The sequence below is a fragment of the Xyrauchen texanus genome, chromosome 29 (genome assembly GCF_025860055.1).
Source record: "Xyrauchen texanus isolate HMW12.3.18 chromosome 29, RBS_HiC_50CHRs, whole genome shotgun sequence".
Taxonomy (NCBI): Eukaryota; Metazoa; Chordata; class Actinopteri; order Cypriniformes; family Catostomidae; genus Xyrauchen; species Xyrauchen texanus.
In genome coordinates this window covers 23263203-23279052 of record NC_068304.1, presented here as the reverse complement: position 1 = coordinate 23279052, position 15850 = coordinate 23263203, and the positions used below count along the sequence as shown (strand labels likewise).

The following is a 15850-nucleotide window of genomic DNA, read 5'->3' as shown; positions in this document are numbered from 1 at the left end:
TTTTTCTCTCTCTCTCATTGCTTATTTTTTCTGTTATAATAAAGCATTAATAATAATAATATCATAATAATAAACATTTATACCATTCCAACAGGAAATTGGACTAAACCATTTTGGTCATGAAGGAGGGTCTCAGTTCACATCTCTGAAATAGTTTTTGTGATTAATTTGCTGCATGAGTTTAGTTTTGCTTAAATGTCTATATGTAAATATTATGGCTATATTTTGGGATTTGTCTCGGTATTAAGTTTTATAACTGAATGCTGCTATTAGTTTATACTTACCTTCCTGGGTAGTTTGACTTTGTTCTTACTTTTCAGGAGTAGGAGTTTCCTTTCAAGCCAAAATTTCCTCGATGGAAAGATGTTGTTCCTGGCAAGCTACTCAGCCAGGACATCTAGGATTTAGGACATCTGCTTCCTCCCAAGAAAACTGAGACACCTTAAACTGGCCATAAACTAATTAATTGTTTAAATACTGTCTATTTTACCTGTCATCAGCAAATTATTTTTATTAGACTGCAATAAAATATTGAGGATTTCGTTCACATGCATTCAGTGCCACCTGCCGGCAGCTTTACATATTGCATGAACCTGCAAACCTACAGAAGCTTCTTTCTGGTTACTCCCTACTCAGTGACTTAGCGATAAAATAAATATGAGATAATTGTGAATAATTAAAATCTCTGTAAGCTCATGTTCTGTTTTTTCTTTTTTTTTTTAATCTATACAACCCTTCTTTATAACACGCTATTATACCCTGTATAAACTAGAGGGTCTGTGAAAAATAACTGACATCAAAACTATGCTGTCTCGTGTATGCTGGTGTTTCTCAGTGATGCAGTATGAAGGCACATAGAGTGAGAATTTCAGGGTACATTGAGGTTTTTAATAAAGCGGACAGATTCTAATGTTTGGGACTTCACATGAGAACATAGTTCATAGTCAAATTCAGAGAATTGTTCACTTCAGTTTGCACAGAATAAGCGAGAGAACCTATGTTACACAATAAAAGCCAATATCTTTACTTAAGTGAATGCAGAATACAAATTTGTACAACAATCTCTAGCATAATGTTTTAGTCATTCAATAAAAAGTTCACTAGAATATTTATTGTATAATCAAGATAAAACAACACATTCAAAGGAAATATACTTCAGATTAACTTAAATTTCTATCTCATGTTTCTCTTTTTTGAAATATCTCATTTCATTTATGGCAACAAAGTCCAGCTTGTGCCGCCAAACGGTTCAAATATCCAAACCGCAAACAGCTTTTTGAAGTGAACTAGTAACAACAAACAATTACCAAATACATAACTCTGGTTTATAAAAGCCATTAAGCAAAGCAGTGTACTATTGTGCAGCAAAGTGAAGAAAGTACACAACAAATAATTGTTGTTACCTTTTTATCCCTTCCTTTCACATTCAACAGTTTTTTATTTCAGACACAGCTCTCTCCCTTTAGATTTACTATGTATTTCTTCTGTGCAGTGTAGAGGCCGATGGACAAAGATACACTTCATCCAACTTCTGATAGGAGGGTGATTTCATTTCAGTGAGGTCAAAATGTGATGAATGATATCATATTTGATTTAGAACACCAGCAACTCTTTGGAATAAGGCTCTAATTGTGCATGTAGCAGTGAAACTCTAAAAATTCCCTGATTCCTAATCATGCACTAATGTTGTGTGTGTGTGTGTGTGTGCGCGTGCACTGCAGTATGAACATCCCGCATGTCTTAAATCCACAGCACAATTATAGCACTGGGCTGGCATTATTGCTTTGTCTACCCTGAAAACTTTGATTGTGATCACCTTCAAATGATGAACACTTTTCAACAGACATCATACAACTTTCTTATAGGTTTTAAAATTGAGCGGAGACAACAAAGCCTGCACATCTGAGATTATATCTAAAGCTATACCTAAAGCATTTTCTGCATGGCTCTTGTGGTTTCCATATTTAGTCAGTGCCTTTGGACAAATCCTTAATATGCAAGCGGTTCAAGACAAAGGGTTAACAGTCAATTCTCACCTGCTCAATAAAGAGCACTTTTCTCATGAACTAGGCAACATTTGTGTGATAAATGGACATGTGATAATGTATGTATGTATGTTTTTTCACTTAATTTATCAGTGAAACTCTCAATGTGAATGCTTTGTGTTCTTGGCTATGTGTGGGTTGGGGACTGCATAGATTAATATCAGCTTATTACCAGCTGCTATGGTGCTCAAGAGGGCTAGGAGGTATCTAAAAGTGACTGGTGTACACATCGACCAAATACATAACAAATCTAAAGAGGAAAGCATCCTTTTTCCAATGGCAAACTTGAACATACAAACTTTTGTGCAATCCAGCAGATAGATCAAGTTCAAGTCTGTTTGCATTGTCTAGTATTTCCATATTTAGCTGCTGAATCCCCTGAAGCTTTGCCACCTGAGGGGCAGTTAGGTGTGATGCAAGCCGGAGGCCACTGCTGCTACCAAACATTTGTGCTGCACAAACAAACAGCCATACACAAAGAGCCCCGCAATGGAGGGATATGCACACACAGAGAGAAACGCAACAGCAGGGAGAGCTATAGCACCCTCCCTTGTCCAGCAATACAGAGAATTGTGACTGATAACTCCAAAGGTCTCCTTTACAAAGGAAATCTGTAGATGAATCAATTCACAAAATAAGTGTAAAGGGGAGATGTTCTATATGTAGTATGCATGTATGTATGTATTAGGGTTACTTAAAGTTATGATATTTACAATATCTATATTAACATGAGCATGTGTGCATTTGAAGAGGGATTCAAATAGAATTAATTTAGTAATAGGGATTCAATGTAATTAACTCTCTATACAATCTGTGGCACTATCTCTAAAGAGATATGTGTCTTTGACTGGAAATGAATGAATAGTGCATCTAACTGGGATTTAAAGTAGGCAATGTATTCAGCAGCTGCAGGCTAATCCCTCACAAAACATTTGGAGGAGAAGCAACCTTTTTTTTCTTAGCATGATGATCGTTTTACAAAACAAGAAAGAAAAGACATTTGAGCTTGAATCATACAGGTCTGATGTTACAATTTCATATGGACAGACATTCACCACCATTAAAGGGTAAACGACCCAAAAAAATACCTTCTTGAAAAAACAAAAAACAACACAAAAAAAACCCACTTTGATTATTACCAATAATAGTCAAATTTGAAGAAAGTACAGTATAGTTAACAAAATAGTAAATATTAACCAGTGAATACTCTACTTAATAAGGATCTTGCCTTGTAAACTTGGCAGTAATCCACAAAAATATATATTTTTTTCTTGAATCTGGTGAAGGTACAATACATAAGTACTTACACCAAGTGATATATATTAAAGTTGCTATATACATAACAAAAGAAAAGGTTTGGCTCAAATCTTTAATTTACAAACAGAACAGCAAGTGTTCATGGCTTAAGATTTTGTTTCAAGATCTGCTTTGCATGTTTATAGTTTTCCAATGTTTGTAACAATGCACACTATGACAGAACTAATATCAAACCAACATTGAGAGAGAAATCTGAAAATTGACAGAGAAGCTTTGGTTACATTACCATTGAATTGTTGGAGCTGCATGAATAAACAATGACCAGCTATCATCTCTAAATTGAATGGGCTACCTTTTCAATTCCCATTAAATAAAATCTCTGATTTTTCACCAATAACTTCTAATTCTTTAATTAAAAAGAACACATCAAATTTACAGACATTTTTTTTTTACTTAATGTCTTAACTGAGGTGGAATGTGTTCTCTTTTAATGTAGATACAAGCCCTACCTCATAAAAACTGCTCCAAACCTACGGTCTATTGTCAATTAGCATAAATAAATTAATAAGTGACATACTTCATAAGAGCGAGTGCAGATACAGATTGTTAATACATGAACCCCAGCAGGCGTGTGCCTTCAAGCAGAAAGCCACCCCTAAACTTTCTTTGATTGTTTGAAACTTGCAAATTGAACAGAGGAAACAGCTACAACTGTCAAACTGCACCAGTGACTACATTAATCTACAAAAGTCTTGTCGTCTTTAAAAACGCTGGACTCTCACACAATGCAATTTGCATCAAGTACCTGATAACACCTGTTTTGTGTACACCATTCAGTCTGACTGCTTGACTTGAGATTACCTTTCTCTCCCTCCACTCAGTTGCTTAATTTCAATATAACAGGACATCTTACATTTCTGTCACCGTCCACCTACTTACAAAAAAAAGTGAATTGACATTAAATAATAACAACAGAATAACAATAATGAACCTCCCTGCTGTCAACCCTCTCTCCGTTTCCCCTGCCCAGCCTTACGAGTGACTGACTGACAGTGGGGCTCCAGAGAGCTTTATGTCACCCAGGTGTCCATGCGCATGCGCTTGACCGTGGGGCTCTCTCTCTCTTCAGCCCCGGTGGCGGGGGGTCGACCAAGGCCGAGGGGGGAGTGGAAATCGGGCCGATGATCCTCTCGGTCGCTGCCATCATAGGAGGAGCAGGAGGAGCTGAGGCTGTCGACAGGCGAGCGGCCCATGTCTGGGCGGCCGGAGGGAGGCTGCTGCTGGTGGGGCAGGAAGCCAGATGGGGTTAAGCGCTCGCGTGGAGGAGAGATGGGCTCGGATTTAATGTGGACATTCTGGCTGGTGTTGATGGAGAGATTCGAGCCCTGAGGTAAGTGACCGCCACTTCTGATAAAGGAAGAGGGAAGAGAGACATTAACCACTGCTCCACCAAATACAGTATATGTATAAATGAATACAGTATATGGAGCCGTTCACACTGAACTGTCTGCGCTGTTTTTCAGCTGTTTTCCTATGTAACCATGCACTATATTGACATCTTTGGACATTGCACCACATAGTTTTTAGTGTCTCATGCAGGAGTGCCATGATATTAGACAATGTGCTAATAAAACTGGCGCCACACTCAAAGGTGTCAAGGGTGTCACACAAGCGGACTGTTTTGCGGAGATCTCGCTCTCTTCATTCGGAGGTATGACAATTACTGGTGCAAAATGGTGGAGGGGTTACAAACATACCAACTCAATGTAACTCTGTCTTATTCTCGGTCACGTGGAGATCGCCAAAATAGCAATAGGAGTAGCACGTGAGCATAAACACTTGTAAAAGAGTGATTTAGGGCATTTTCAGACATGTGGTTTGCTTAACTTGTTCCGAAACAAGGGCTAAAATGTTCACAATGTTGCATTTTCTTCATTTAGAACATTTGGCTCATACATCATTATACTGGTTAAAATGATATACCTGTAAAAATGTGTCAATGGGCACAAATACTTGGGTATTGTTTATGTCACGGTTATGCAAAACTTCACAACTTGCTACAGAATGCATGTTCCAGTCAGAGGTTGCCCAGTAAATAAACATTATCTGACACATGGATGAGTATGAGTTGTAAAAATTCCGTTGTGGTTATTTTTATTTGTCATTAGTTACTTTTGCATTATTTCTGCACTCAAAAGTACCTGTGGTCATGGAAATCACTCTATCTCGCACACACACACAAACGCGCAAACACACTGAAAGAGTGAAGCCACGTATATTTCTGTCATAAAGTTGCCGACGCTGTCCTACCTGTGTCTGTTCTGCCGCTATCTACAAGAGAAGTGATGGTGTTAAAAGTATGTGAGCGATTCACGGAGTAACTTATTGTAAAAGTGCGTGATTGTGTGTTTATCCCATCTAAACTGTTGTGGCTCCACTTTCTGATGTAAATTTAGTGTAGGAAAAAAAGGTAGAACAAATGCTTGTGACAGCACCACTATGGATTACAATCACCGTTTGTGGTGATATGCAGAGTGCGATGAAAACGTTCAGATCAGCTTCTTCAGTAAAAGAAGCAGCTCATTCTTCACTTGACAAGAAAACAAGAGTCCGCCTCAGCAACAGAACAATTTTTTCTAACAGTTTTTATATGCTTTTCCATTACAGGAACCATTAAAGATGGAGTAAGTTATTTTAATCCAATAATTTTTGATCTGCACAGTCCGCTAGCTGTCCGTTCTGTGTGTGTGCGCTGAAAAAAATCTAGTGTTTGTACACAGCCCTGGCTCTGTAAATGTGAAAATAAACAAAGTGGATCGGACCAATCCACACAATACTACTACACATGCTGTGCATGAATTTGGGGAGTGGAGCTTCTGAAGGATCACTGAAGGGAGGGGTGTGTTTGTTTGGCTGTTGAGATTAAATATCAACAGTTTTTCTCAGGAATCGCTTTCTCCACCTTTAACTCAGAAGGAAGTCTGATGGTCAAGTGGAAACCATCCTCCCACATAGAGATGCTAATGTGCGCTCTGTCTCTCACTTTTGGCCGGCGATTGTGATAATGAAGCTCACACCTGAAAATCATTCGAAAAATCAGCTAGTGTGGAGCCAGGTTAAGTTTAAAAGAACTTCAACTGTTAAAAACATGTCTAGAGGGGGGCCTAGGTAGCTCAGTGGTGAAGATGCTGGCAACCACCCCTGGAGTTTGCCAGTTAGAATCCCAGGGCATGCTGAGTAACTACAGCCAGGTCTCCTAAGCAACCAAATTGACCCAGTTGTTAGGGAGGGTAGAGTCACATGGGGTAACCTCCTTGTGGTCGCTATAATGCGGTTCGTTGAGCATGGATGCCGCATTGGATGGTATGCAGTTTCCACATGCGCTATGTCTCCATGGCAACGTGCTCAACAAGCCACATGATAAGATGCGCAGGTTGATGGTCTCAAAGACGCGGAGGCAGCTGGGATTCATCCTCCACCACCCGGATTGAGGCAAATCACTATGTGACCATGAAGACTTGTGAATTGGGCATGCCAAATTGTGAGAAAAAGGGAGAAAAAAACATGTCTAGAGACACTGTGTTATGGCAGAGACTATTTAGCAGAGACAGGCCACTTTAAAAAAAAAAAATGGTTGAAATTGGAATGCCCAACCAAGGAGCTTGCGCCCAGCGGATGTTGAAAGGAAGTCCCACCTTACAGGTAAATGAGCCAATCACCTTTTAGATACAAACATTGCCTGTCAATCAATTTGAGAACATGCATGCATAGCTATGCAAGCCGGGAAAATATTTTTTTTTTGCGAAATATGAGCTCAATTTATGATACCAGCTTTATCAGATTTTACTACTGATTTAAAATATGCACTTTGATGGTAATCTTGAGAGGTTTTGGTCTTTCTCCATTCAAGTAGATAGGAGCTGCATTAGCATGACTGGAAATAGCCTCCCAACAGTGGACTGACTTGCTAGAAAGATTTCATGATCTATTCATGACGATGTGTCTACATTTATTTTTTATTTTAGCACAAGTGTGCCTTTGGGGTGAACGGCCCTTATCAGTACTAACAAGAACAAGTGTTTATGGATCACTAATATTCCAAAGCGCTACTTCAGCAGCTACTATACAGTATGTTGATTCTAACATAGAGACAAGCATCACAATTCACTTTTATTGCATCTTTTTTCCCTATACAATGAAAGTGAATAGCAGGGTTCGTACAGATGCTTCAAAGTTCAATTCAACGACTTTCAAGGTCTTTTCAAGCACATTTTTATTTGTTTTCAAGGACTATGCTTGAGATGTCAAATTATTTTTGTTCATTTTAAATAAAAATAGTTTAACAATTCAGTTAATGTTATTTTTATAAAACACCACTTATTACAAGTACAACAATGAACATATTTAACTACATATTCTCACAGTAAAAATTATTGGTTCATTCATAATGAAATTTATGTGCATTTGTAGTGTGCTCCCTTAACACGCACTTCGCTTTCCAACAAAAGTGAAAAACTGGGTCTGTAAACAGTAGTACATATGAGTCATGTGCTGTGTTCCATGTTTCCTAAAGTCAGACAAAAGATTTATGTGAACGGACCTAAATTGCAAATGGGTCATTCTCAAAAATGTTTGACTTTCCAAATTAAAAAATATTTACATTTTCTGTTTAGTTCAGTTTTTGCCTATAAACGGTGAAGGTTGACATTAATTTTTATTCATAAAGGATACTTGGCTGTTGTTCTTTTTTTATTGTGTAATTATGTTTAAAGAACGAAGCAAGTTAACACTAACGAGGGTTAACTGGGTTACAATACCACATTTTGAGGGATCATTGGGGTACAACACCAAATATGTTTGTGTGAAAATATTAGTTAAAATATGAATAACTTTTTAACATGCTGGGTCACCTATTACACATCACGATATGCATATTTAAGCAGCATCTGAACATAAACCAAGATGTTTGGTTTATGAAATTGTCAATTGACAATTAACAATTTCAAATATATTATCAAAAGAATTTGCAAAACAGAGTCAAGCCATTTCATATCATTAAATTAAAATTATAATTATTATTTTTTCCTCGCTATTTGAAAGCTTTATCATGACTAAAAAAGTCAAGGGACCTGTTTGTCAACATTTTTGATATTGACCCAAATGTTGTCAGAAATTACCTATTTTTTGAGACAAAAAGATTTCTTAACAGAAGGGGCACTAGATGGCTCACAAAACTGAATCCTCCATTGATCTACATTCAAATCATTCAAAACTCATATCATTTTTTCAATCTGGAGCGTAAACTGTAATTAAAACGGATAGTTGCAAGGATTCATACTTGTTAAATCCACAACAGCAGTATCTATAAAATATATATTTTTTTAAATCCTCCAATAACACTTGATTGTGATTGGCCCATTATGAAAAGCGTTGTCAAAAGTAACAGGTGCCACGTGACAGCGCCGTCTATGCACTGCCTGCTTCAGCAGTGGTCTAGTGGTCTGGTGTCATGTTTTTCAGAAAATAAATAAATACATTTCATTTATTAAATGATTTAAGCAACATATTTTATGATTTTCTATAATTCAAGAACTTAAAATTGCTATTTTCAAGGATTTCCCAGAACTTAAATAAAAATTCCAAAGCCGAATTCAAGTACTTCAAGCACCTTGTACGAAACCTGGAATGGTGACTGACTCAGGAAAAAGAACCTTTTAGTATATTTTAATTTTTTAGAATCAATATGTTCTCTGCTTTTATACAAACATGTTACAGTTATAAGAACATACAGAGCTCTGTAACTCTGTTGCTTTGCCTGATCAAATCAATCTAGCTATCCAGCTGGGTGAATCTCACAAAATGTCTAGGTTGTATTTCACCTCAAAAATAAAATGAAATAAAATAAATTTTGGATAAAGGAAATAAAGCATATTTATGCCAATACGATTTTTTGTCATTGCATTTGCATAATTCTCATGACAATTAATCCCTCCAAATTGTAATTCTGAATATTCTTGATGTTGATTCTCATTACTGTAACAAATCGAATTTTTTGTACTGCCATGATATACCTATAAATACTAAATAAAAACTACAATTTAAATGACCTATCTTTATAAATAATCAAATTCAAAATGTTCAAAAATAGGCTTCATTTTCTTTAACCAAAATTGTATTTATTTATTTTGACTTTTGGGATGAAATATGACCTGGGCAGGTTCATGACAGGTTTTGTAAGTTCCAGGTATCTTTCAGCACATACTACAAAATAAAAGAATGAAATGGTATGGCAACTAAGAATGCATTAGATGACCCCGAATGTTCTGCAAACCTGTGTTTACATGCATGTGTGCCTGCACACATCTTTGTTACTCACACCAACGAGCTGAGAGCTGCCTGGCCCAGTTGATGCTGTTGCCATGCCGACACTGAGCCAATGGAGAGGCCTGGAGAGCAAAAGCCTTGCAGAGAAGAGAGCTCAGCACTGCTCAGGGAGTATTCTGGAGCAAAACAACACAACAACATGAGTTTATGAGTCAAAAATTACATTTGTTATGAGTCTAAGTGTCTGGTAAACTGGACTGTGCCATGAACTGTCATATCTTCCTCCTAATATGACACTCATGTAACAAAATGAAATCTAAAAATTAATGAATGACATGACAATGGAATGAATTACTTAATGAGTGTCTGTTTTAAACTTACCAGAATTGTAGGCAGTGGGCATGCCAGAGTAGACCAGGCTTTGTGGTGGCAGACTGGGGGTGGTGACAGAGACCACCGGTGTGGCAAGAGGCTGGGTGGATTGGGAACTGCTTATCCTATGGGGGTTCTGTACAGAGGATCAAATTCCAAGATAATAAAAAGGAAATCCAACCACAAACACATATACACAATACCACGTGAAACTTTAAGATTAGAATAGTCTGATATGTTAGAAATTGTGCAGTAATACCATTTTAGTACCAATAAGGGGTGCTGCAGATTCATTCTAGATTTATTCTCATTGCTTTGGAGCTTGCCGTGAAAGTAACAGCTTTAATTTGTTGAAGCTCTTCAACAATTAAAACCACACTTCAGAATTCCTTCTAAATAAGTGGCATATACAATATGTGAAATATTGTCCATATAAGGTTACTGTTATCTTTTGTTAAGGAATACAAACTGTTGACTTATAAACATACAGTAATATAGGCTACAAGCAAATGCACAAAAACACAGACAAGTAAAACCAAACCTAACCTATAAAACTCCCAAAAAACAGTCTGATAAAGCATTGTCTACTGTATTAAAACTGTACTAATTTAGGTAAATCATTGTAGCAACCAGCATGCAGTGCAAATACAGTCACCTCAAGTCTGGTGTACACACAGTGCACATACACACGTGTTTGCACACACTCTCAGAAAGGCTAATTCATTGAAAAAAAAAAAATTATTCAAAGCATAATAATTTGTTCAAGAGGGCGATTATTTAAAATCAAATGTCATGTTGGGTATAACCCTATTTTTACTAAAAAGCATGAATTAAAACCTTGAATAAAGTACAACTTTCTTTATTCAAAAACATATCCACAAAGAAACGTTCTGAGATGTTTTGCTCTATTTAAAGTACTTTTAAAAATACATTATAATAAATAAATAGTAATAAATAAACTTCATAATTATATTGAAGACCAGTGTGTCATTCTCAAGTACTAGTTTTTCCTTGGATTCGATTCAACATTATTATTTTTTTTTTGTTTGTTTGTTTTTTTTTTCTCCACTTTTCTCCCCAATTTGGAATGCCCAATTCCCAATCCTAATTCCTCGTGGTGTAGTGACTCGCCTCAATCCAGGTGGCAGAGGACGAATCTCAGTTGTCTCTTCATTTTATCATGTGGCTTGTTGAGCACTTTACCATGGAGACCTAGCGCATGTGGAGGCTTCACGCTCTTCCCTGCGGCATCCACACAAAACTCATTAACCACACATTATAGCGACCACGAGGAGGTTAACCCAACGTGACTCTACCCACCCTAGCAACTGGGCCAATTGGTTGCTAAGGAAGCCTGACTGGAGTCAACAAGGACAACCTGGATTCAAACTCGTGACTCCAGGTGTGGTAGTCAGTGTCTTTACTTGCTGAGCTACACAGGCCCCCTTCTATTCAACATTGTTAAATTCCTTTGGATATCTTTAGATTCTTTCTGCTAATGGAAACTTTCTAACATTCACTCTCACTGAAATTGGCCGTTCTTCTGCACTAATGATATCATTCAGGACTCAATTGTAGCTCAATGACATCACCATAAGCAAAATAACCCCTGTCTGGGCCAACAACAAAAAAAAAGAAAAAAAGAAACAATAGATGATAAGAATTTTGGAGATACTCAAATATGCTGACAAAACTAGATGTTTTCTATGGATTTTGTTTCTGAACACGCTGCTTTGGTTGTTCTAAACATTTATGTCAGTAAATAGTCCAGAACATAAAACCAGATTTATCTGTGAGATTCTGGGGATTCTGTCATTGTCTTTTTCTTCATCAAAGGCACCCACACTATTCTTTCTTTATCACAAACACACATGAAGAAACACACTGTTTAGAAGTGGCTGTTTAGAACTTCTCCAGAAAAAGGTTTTAGAACATGCAGTGTGAGTCACACTCAAGTCAGACCAGACTTCCACACAACACTCATGAGTTCATCTAGTTCAACTTGGGTTTAGTCGATTTTCAGCTCAAGAGGTGGCTTGCTTCAGAAACAGCTCTGTAAGCATAGTGCACCTCTGCTAGTCAAAAGCAGTGTGATTTTAAAACCAAACTTAAAGCTTATCAGCTATTGCCTTTCAAAGGCATTTATTAAAACTCCATCTCTTCCTCCTCTGACTGCTTCCAACAGAAAAAAAAAACACATGATGGCGTCACTGTCAGTACACAGCCAGTTGGCACAACTAAAGTTCAGTGTGGTCAAACCACCATTCTCACTAGGACGTGCCTTTAAACTAACTTATTCAAATTCATAGATTGAAGCGTGAACCGAACGCTGCCTTAGGTTACTTGAAACAAAATTGAAAATTCAAATTCAGACAGTCAAATTCAAATTAAAAGTCAAATTCACAGCCTCTAAATGCACTCACCATTTTCATTTCTCATGGCCATGTGTTCTGTCTGACACCTAACATTTAGGTAAATGTTAAACTACATCCAGTGCAAAATGTTAAACAAAGTGAAAGTAGAGATGAATAATAATGAGATATCTAAATAAAGAAAAAACATTGAGTTGACCTCACAGCAAAGAAGTATTTAACTTTCACCACAGAGACTCATCTTGAGCTTGTGTGTCCTATCTCCATCAATCATTCAGGTTGAAAATGTAATGAGGAACTTTAGGATTAGATTTATGCTTTGGTGAAATTTAGGTAGCTTTTCAAAAATCAAACAGAACAATTGAGCTGTAACTCCAAATTGCACTCACCAATGATAACTTTTGCCTTTAAGCGCCGCCATATGAGAGTTTTTTTATCAGTGTTTCAAATGAAAAATTTGTGTTTAAACCCCAACACCCCCCAAACAATTAATACTATTTATTAGAAGAAGTGTAAAGTTTTTAAAGTTTTTAACTTTATTCCCTCTCAATATATACGTTTGTTCTATATCTAAAAGTTATGTGCAATACTTTTGGCACAATGTAATCCCATAGAGAATCAGTTGTTCTCAGTTTTCTTTCAATTTCAGATGTCAGAGAAACTTGATCATTTGGATTTTAAGGGTCTTAATAGTCTCGTATAATTAACATACAGTATATGCTTCATTCAGATCTAGCTGACTGTGCAGTGCTGTACAATATTGAAGACAGTGAGTTCTCTTCTCAGTGGTGCTGGGCCAGTGCTGCTTTAATACCAGCACTCAATCAATAACAGTGGGGAGACACGACAAGGGCGACAAGATATTATCTGGCTCACATTCTGGGCTTCTGATTAAGCCTTCATCCTCATCTGTCACACTGCGATGTGATTAATTTAATACCATTATGTTCTAATGACAGCCTGTCTGAATGCACACTCACAGGCTCTACCTCAGTCTGTCTGTCTGAGGCAGTTAATTCACACGCACGCACACACAAAATGACACTCGCTACATGCAAATATACACAAAAGAATAATCCTATGGGCTTATTGGAGATGACACTAGCTTGGCATGTGGAATTGGTTTTGATTTATAATTGGTAAGAAAGTGTACCACTTTCAGATGCTGGCATGGTATTACATACTCTGATACTCAGTATAATATTATTATACTGTATGCTGAGCTGAGCGAACCCTGTGTAACTCCAGCATTATTGACCAAACAAGATTATGTGCGCTGTACATGGCCCTAGTGTGGAAGGTGAACAGATTCTACAGTTAAATGAACAAATTATTGACTATTTTTAAATATAATAATAATATTCCTTTTTCTGCTACCTGTTTTATATTTGAGTGATTTATGAGGCTGACAGCTGAGTGTAGCCTGAAGTGCTGAATGTGGCCAGAGCCCTCTGCACCTTAATTAAAATTATTTGAGAGGCCCACTAATTTCAACATGAATAATAGAGGGAGTGAGGGTACCTAGATCTCTGAGATATTTCACTTCACTATTTTGCTTGTTGTGTAACTGACTGTTTTCAGCTTAATTTCAATGTCAGTAATCAATTTCTCTAATAAGGGTCAAAATTAGCGTTTTTTCAGACTCAAGTTGATGCTACTGGTCAAATACATTTATTGTCAAAATGCCCATCTTGGCAAGGGATTTATGTAAACACCATTGATATGTGAATGTAAGTGAATGCTTGCAGAATTTAGATTTGTATAAAAAAAAATGTATATTTGTATTAGGCCAGAAACATACATTATACAAATACAAGTATAAAGATGTGAGCAAAAACTGCCCATAGAAGTGCACAGTTCACACTCATTTTCACTATACCGCCCCTTGCGGCAACATTGTTAAGGTAAAAATTAACAAGTACTTGGGATGTGTTATGAATTGCTATCACATTTTGGAATGCACAAAAGAGATTGTCACAAGAAAAATCAATGTTCACATATTTAAAAAGAGTATAAGTCACTTCATATACTGCCAAACAACTAATGAACATTATTTCACCTGTAGCCTTGTGAGTACTGATCAGCATCTTTTTTTAAAGAAATACAGTGTTAGTAGATTTGGGGCAAATTAAGGATGTGTGTATGAAGATGCAGTCTTTCAACTCACCAGGGGTGGCATCATGCTCTTGCTGGATGGGGGAATGACAACTCTCAAGTCTGGTTTGCGGCTGCCGATACCCATGTTGCCCCCCGGTGGTGGTGGTGACTTGGCAGGCATGACTTTACCCAGTCCGTTCCCGCTGGGTGTACCCAGAAGCCCCGGTGAGCCCCTCGGATTAACAAAGCCATTTCCTGCTGAGACACACATACAGGAAGAATGCATCATGGGATTGCGCTCTAATCGACCAATCCCCAACAGCCATCAGTCGATTTGACGACATGCCATTTCCCAGCAGCAGTCGTAGCATCTCATAGCACGCAACGTTAAGTGTTCCCAACCCTCTGGGAAAGTTATAATAAGACTCTGGTAATCATCTCGCACACTGACAAAAATAAAACATAAATATTAAAACTGATGAGCCTTTGGTTGTGTTGGTGTACAGTTGCATCAAAGCTGTCTATATGTGTCCCAGGATGAGGAAAGCAATTCAGTTTAACAAATGTAGTGTGACTTGAGCTCTTTAAGAGGGGAATGGTTAAAGTCATTACAACTGAGTGCAGCCATTCACTGCTATCAAAGACAATTTAATTACCATTTTGGGGAACAAATCTAAAAACTTTGGTGAGGTGTCAATTGTATGTTTACATCTGTTTACTTTGCCATTTCTAGTTCTAAACTGAATACACTGTCTAAATTAGATAATTTTTTTTTACTAGCTCCTACTGAATATAGAGCAAACAGAAAACATTACAAAATAGCATGCTAAATGTTAGCAGTTGTTGCAATGGCCCATAAAAGTTCAGCGAGAGGAACACAATGTATTGTAAACCTCTATACATCAGTCTGCAGAACATCAACAACAAATTCTGTGTGTGTAAGAATGATGTCAACATGTGAGAAAGAACAGACTAATCCATAAGACTGCATCTGACTGACCTTACACCAGTATATTATATACTGTATCTAGTGGGTCTCTGATTTCAAGTGAATGCCAGTGCATTACAAAGATGTCTTTCTACCATCTGTATCTCATATTGTTAGCAAGTTCCTTTACACAACCATCTGAAATATTCTAAAGCAAACATGGTTCATTTACCCACACAATGTGTAAAGCCCGGTGCACACTGTACGAATTTGGCCACGATTCTGCCGTCTGAGACAAATTGCAGGAATCCTAAAGGATTTCTGTCATCGAAGAGAAAAATCGGCAATCTTGCAACGTTCAGTGTGACATGTTCACTGACAGCTGATTAATAGCCTTTGCGATGATCTCTAGCCTCTGAGGAAGTTCTGGCTGTGTCAGAAATTTTACATCGCAG

At 37.4% G+C, this 15850-nt stretch overlaps 1 protein-coding gene across 10 annotated transcripts in view; it reads right to left on the bottom strand.

Annotated features, from left to right (window-relative positions):
• Window positions 1-873: 873 nt before the first annotated feature.
• mef2aa (myocyte enhancer factor 2aa) overlaps window positions 874-15850 on the bottom strand; it is a 140238-nt gene continuing 125261 nt past the window's right edge. For 7 of the 10 annotated variants that reach the window (XM_052097092.1, XM_052097097.1, XM_052097094.1 and 4 more), the window contains 4 exons: window positions 14538-14725; window positions 10008-10134; window positions 9679-9802; window positions 874-4709 (listed from right to left, as the gene is read on the bottom strand). In XM_052097092.1, the coding sequence (XP_051953052.1) occupies window positions 4373-4709; window positions 9679-9802; window positions 10008-10134; window positions 14538-14725 (776 nt within the window). In that variant the 3' untranslated portion in view covers window positions 874-4372. The remainder of the gene's footprint in view (window positions 4710-9678; window positions 9803-10007; window positions 10135-14537; window positions 14726-15850) is intronic. The other 3 variants (XM_052097096.1, XM_052097102.1, XM_052097100.1) reach the window with 1 other exon arrangement.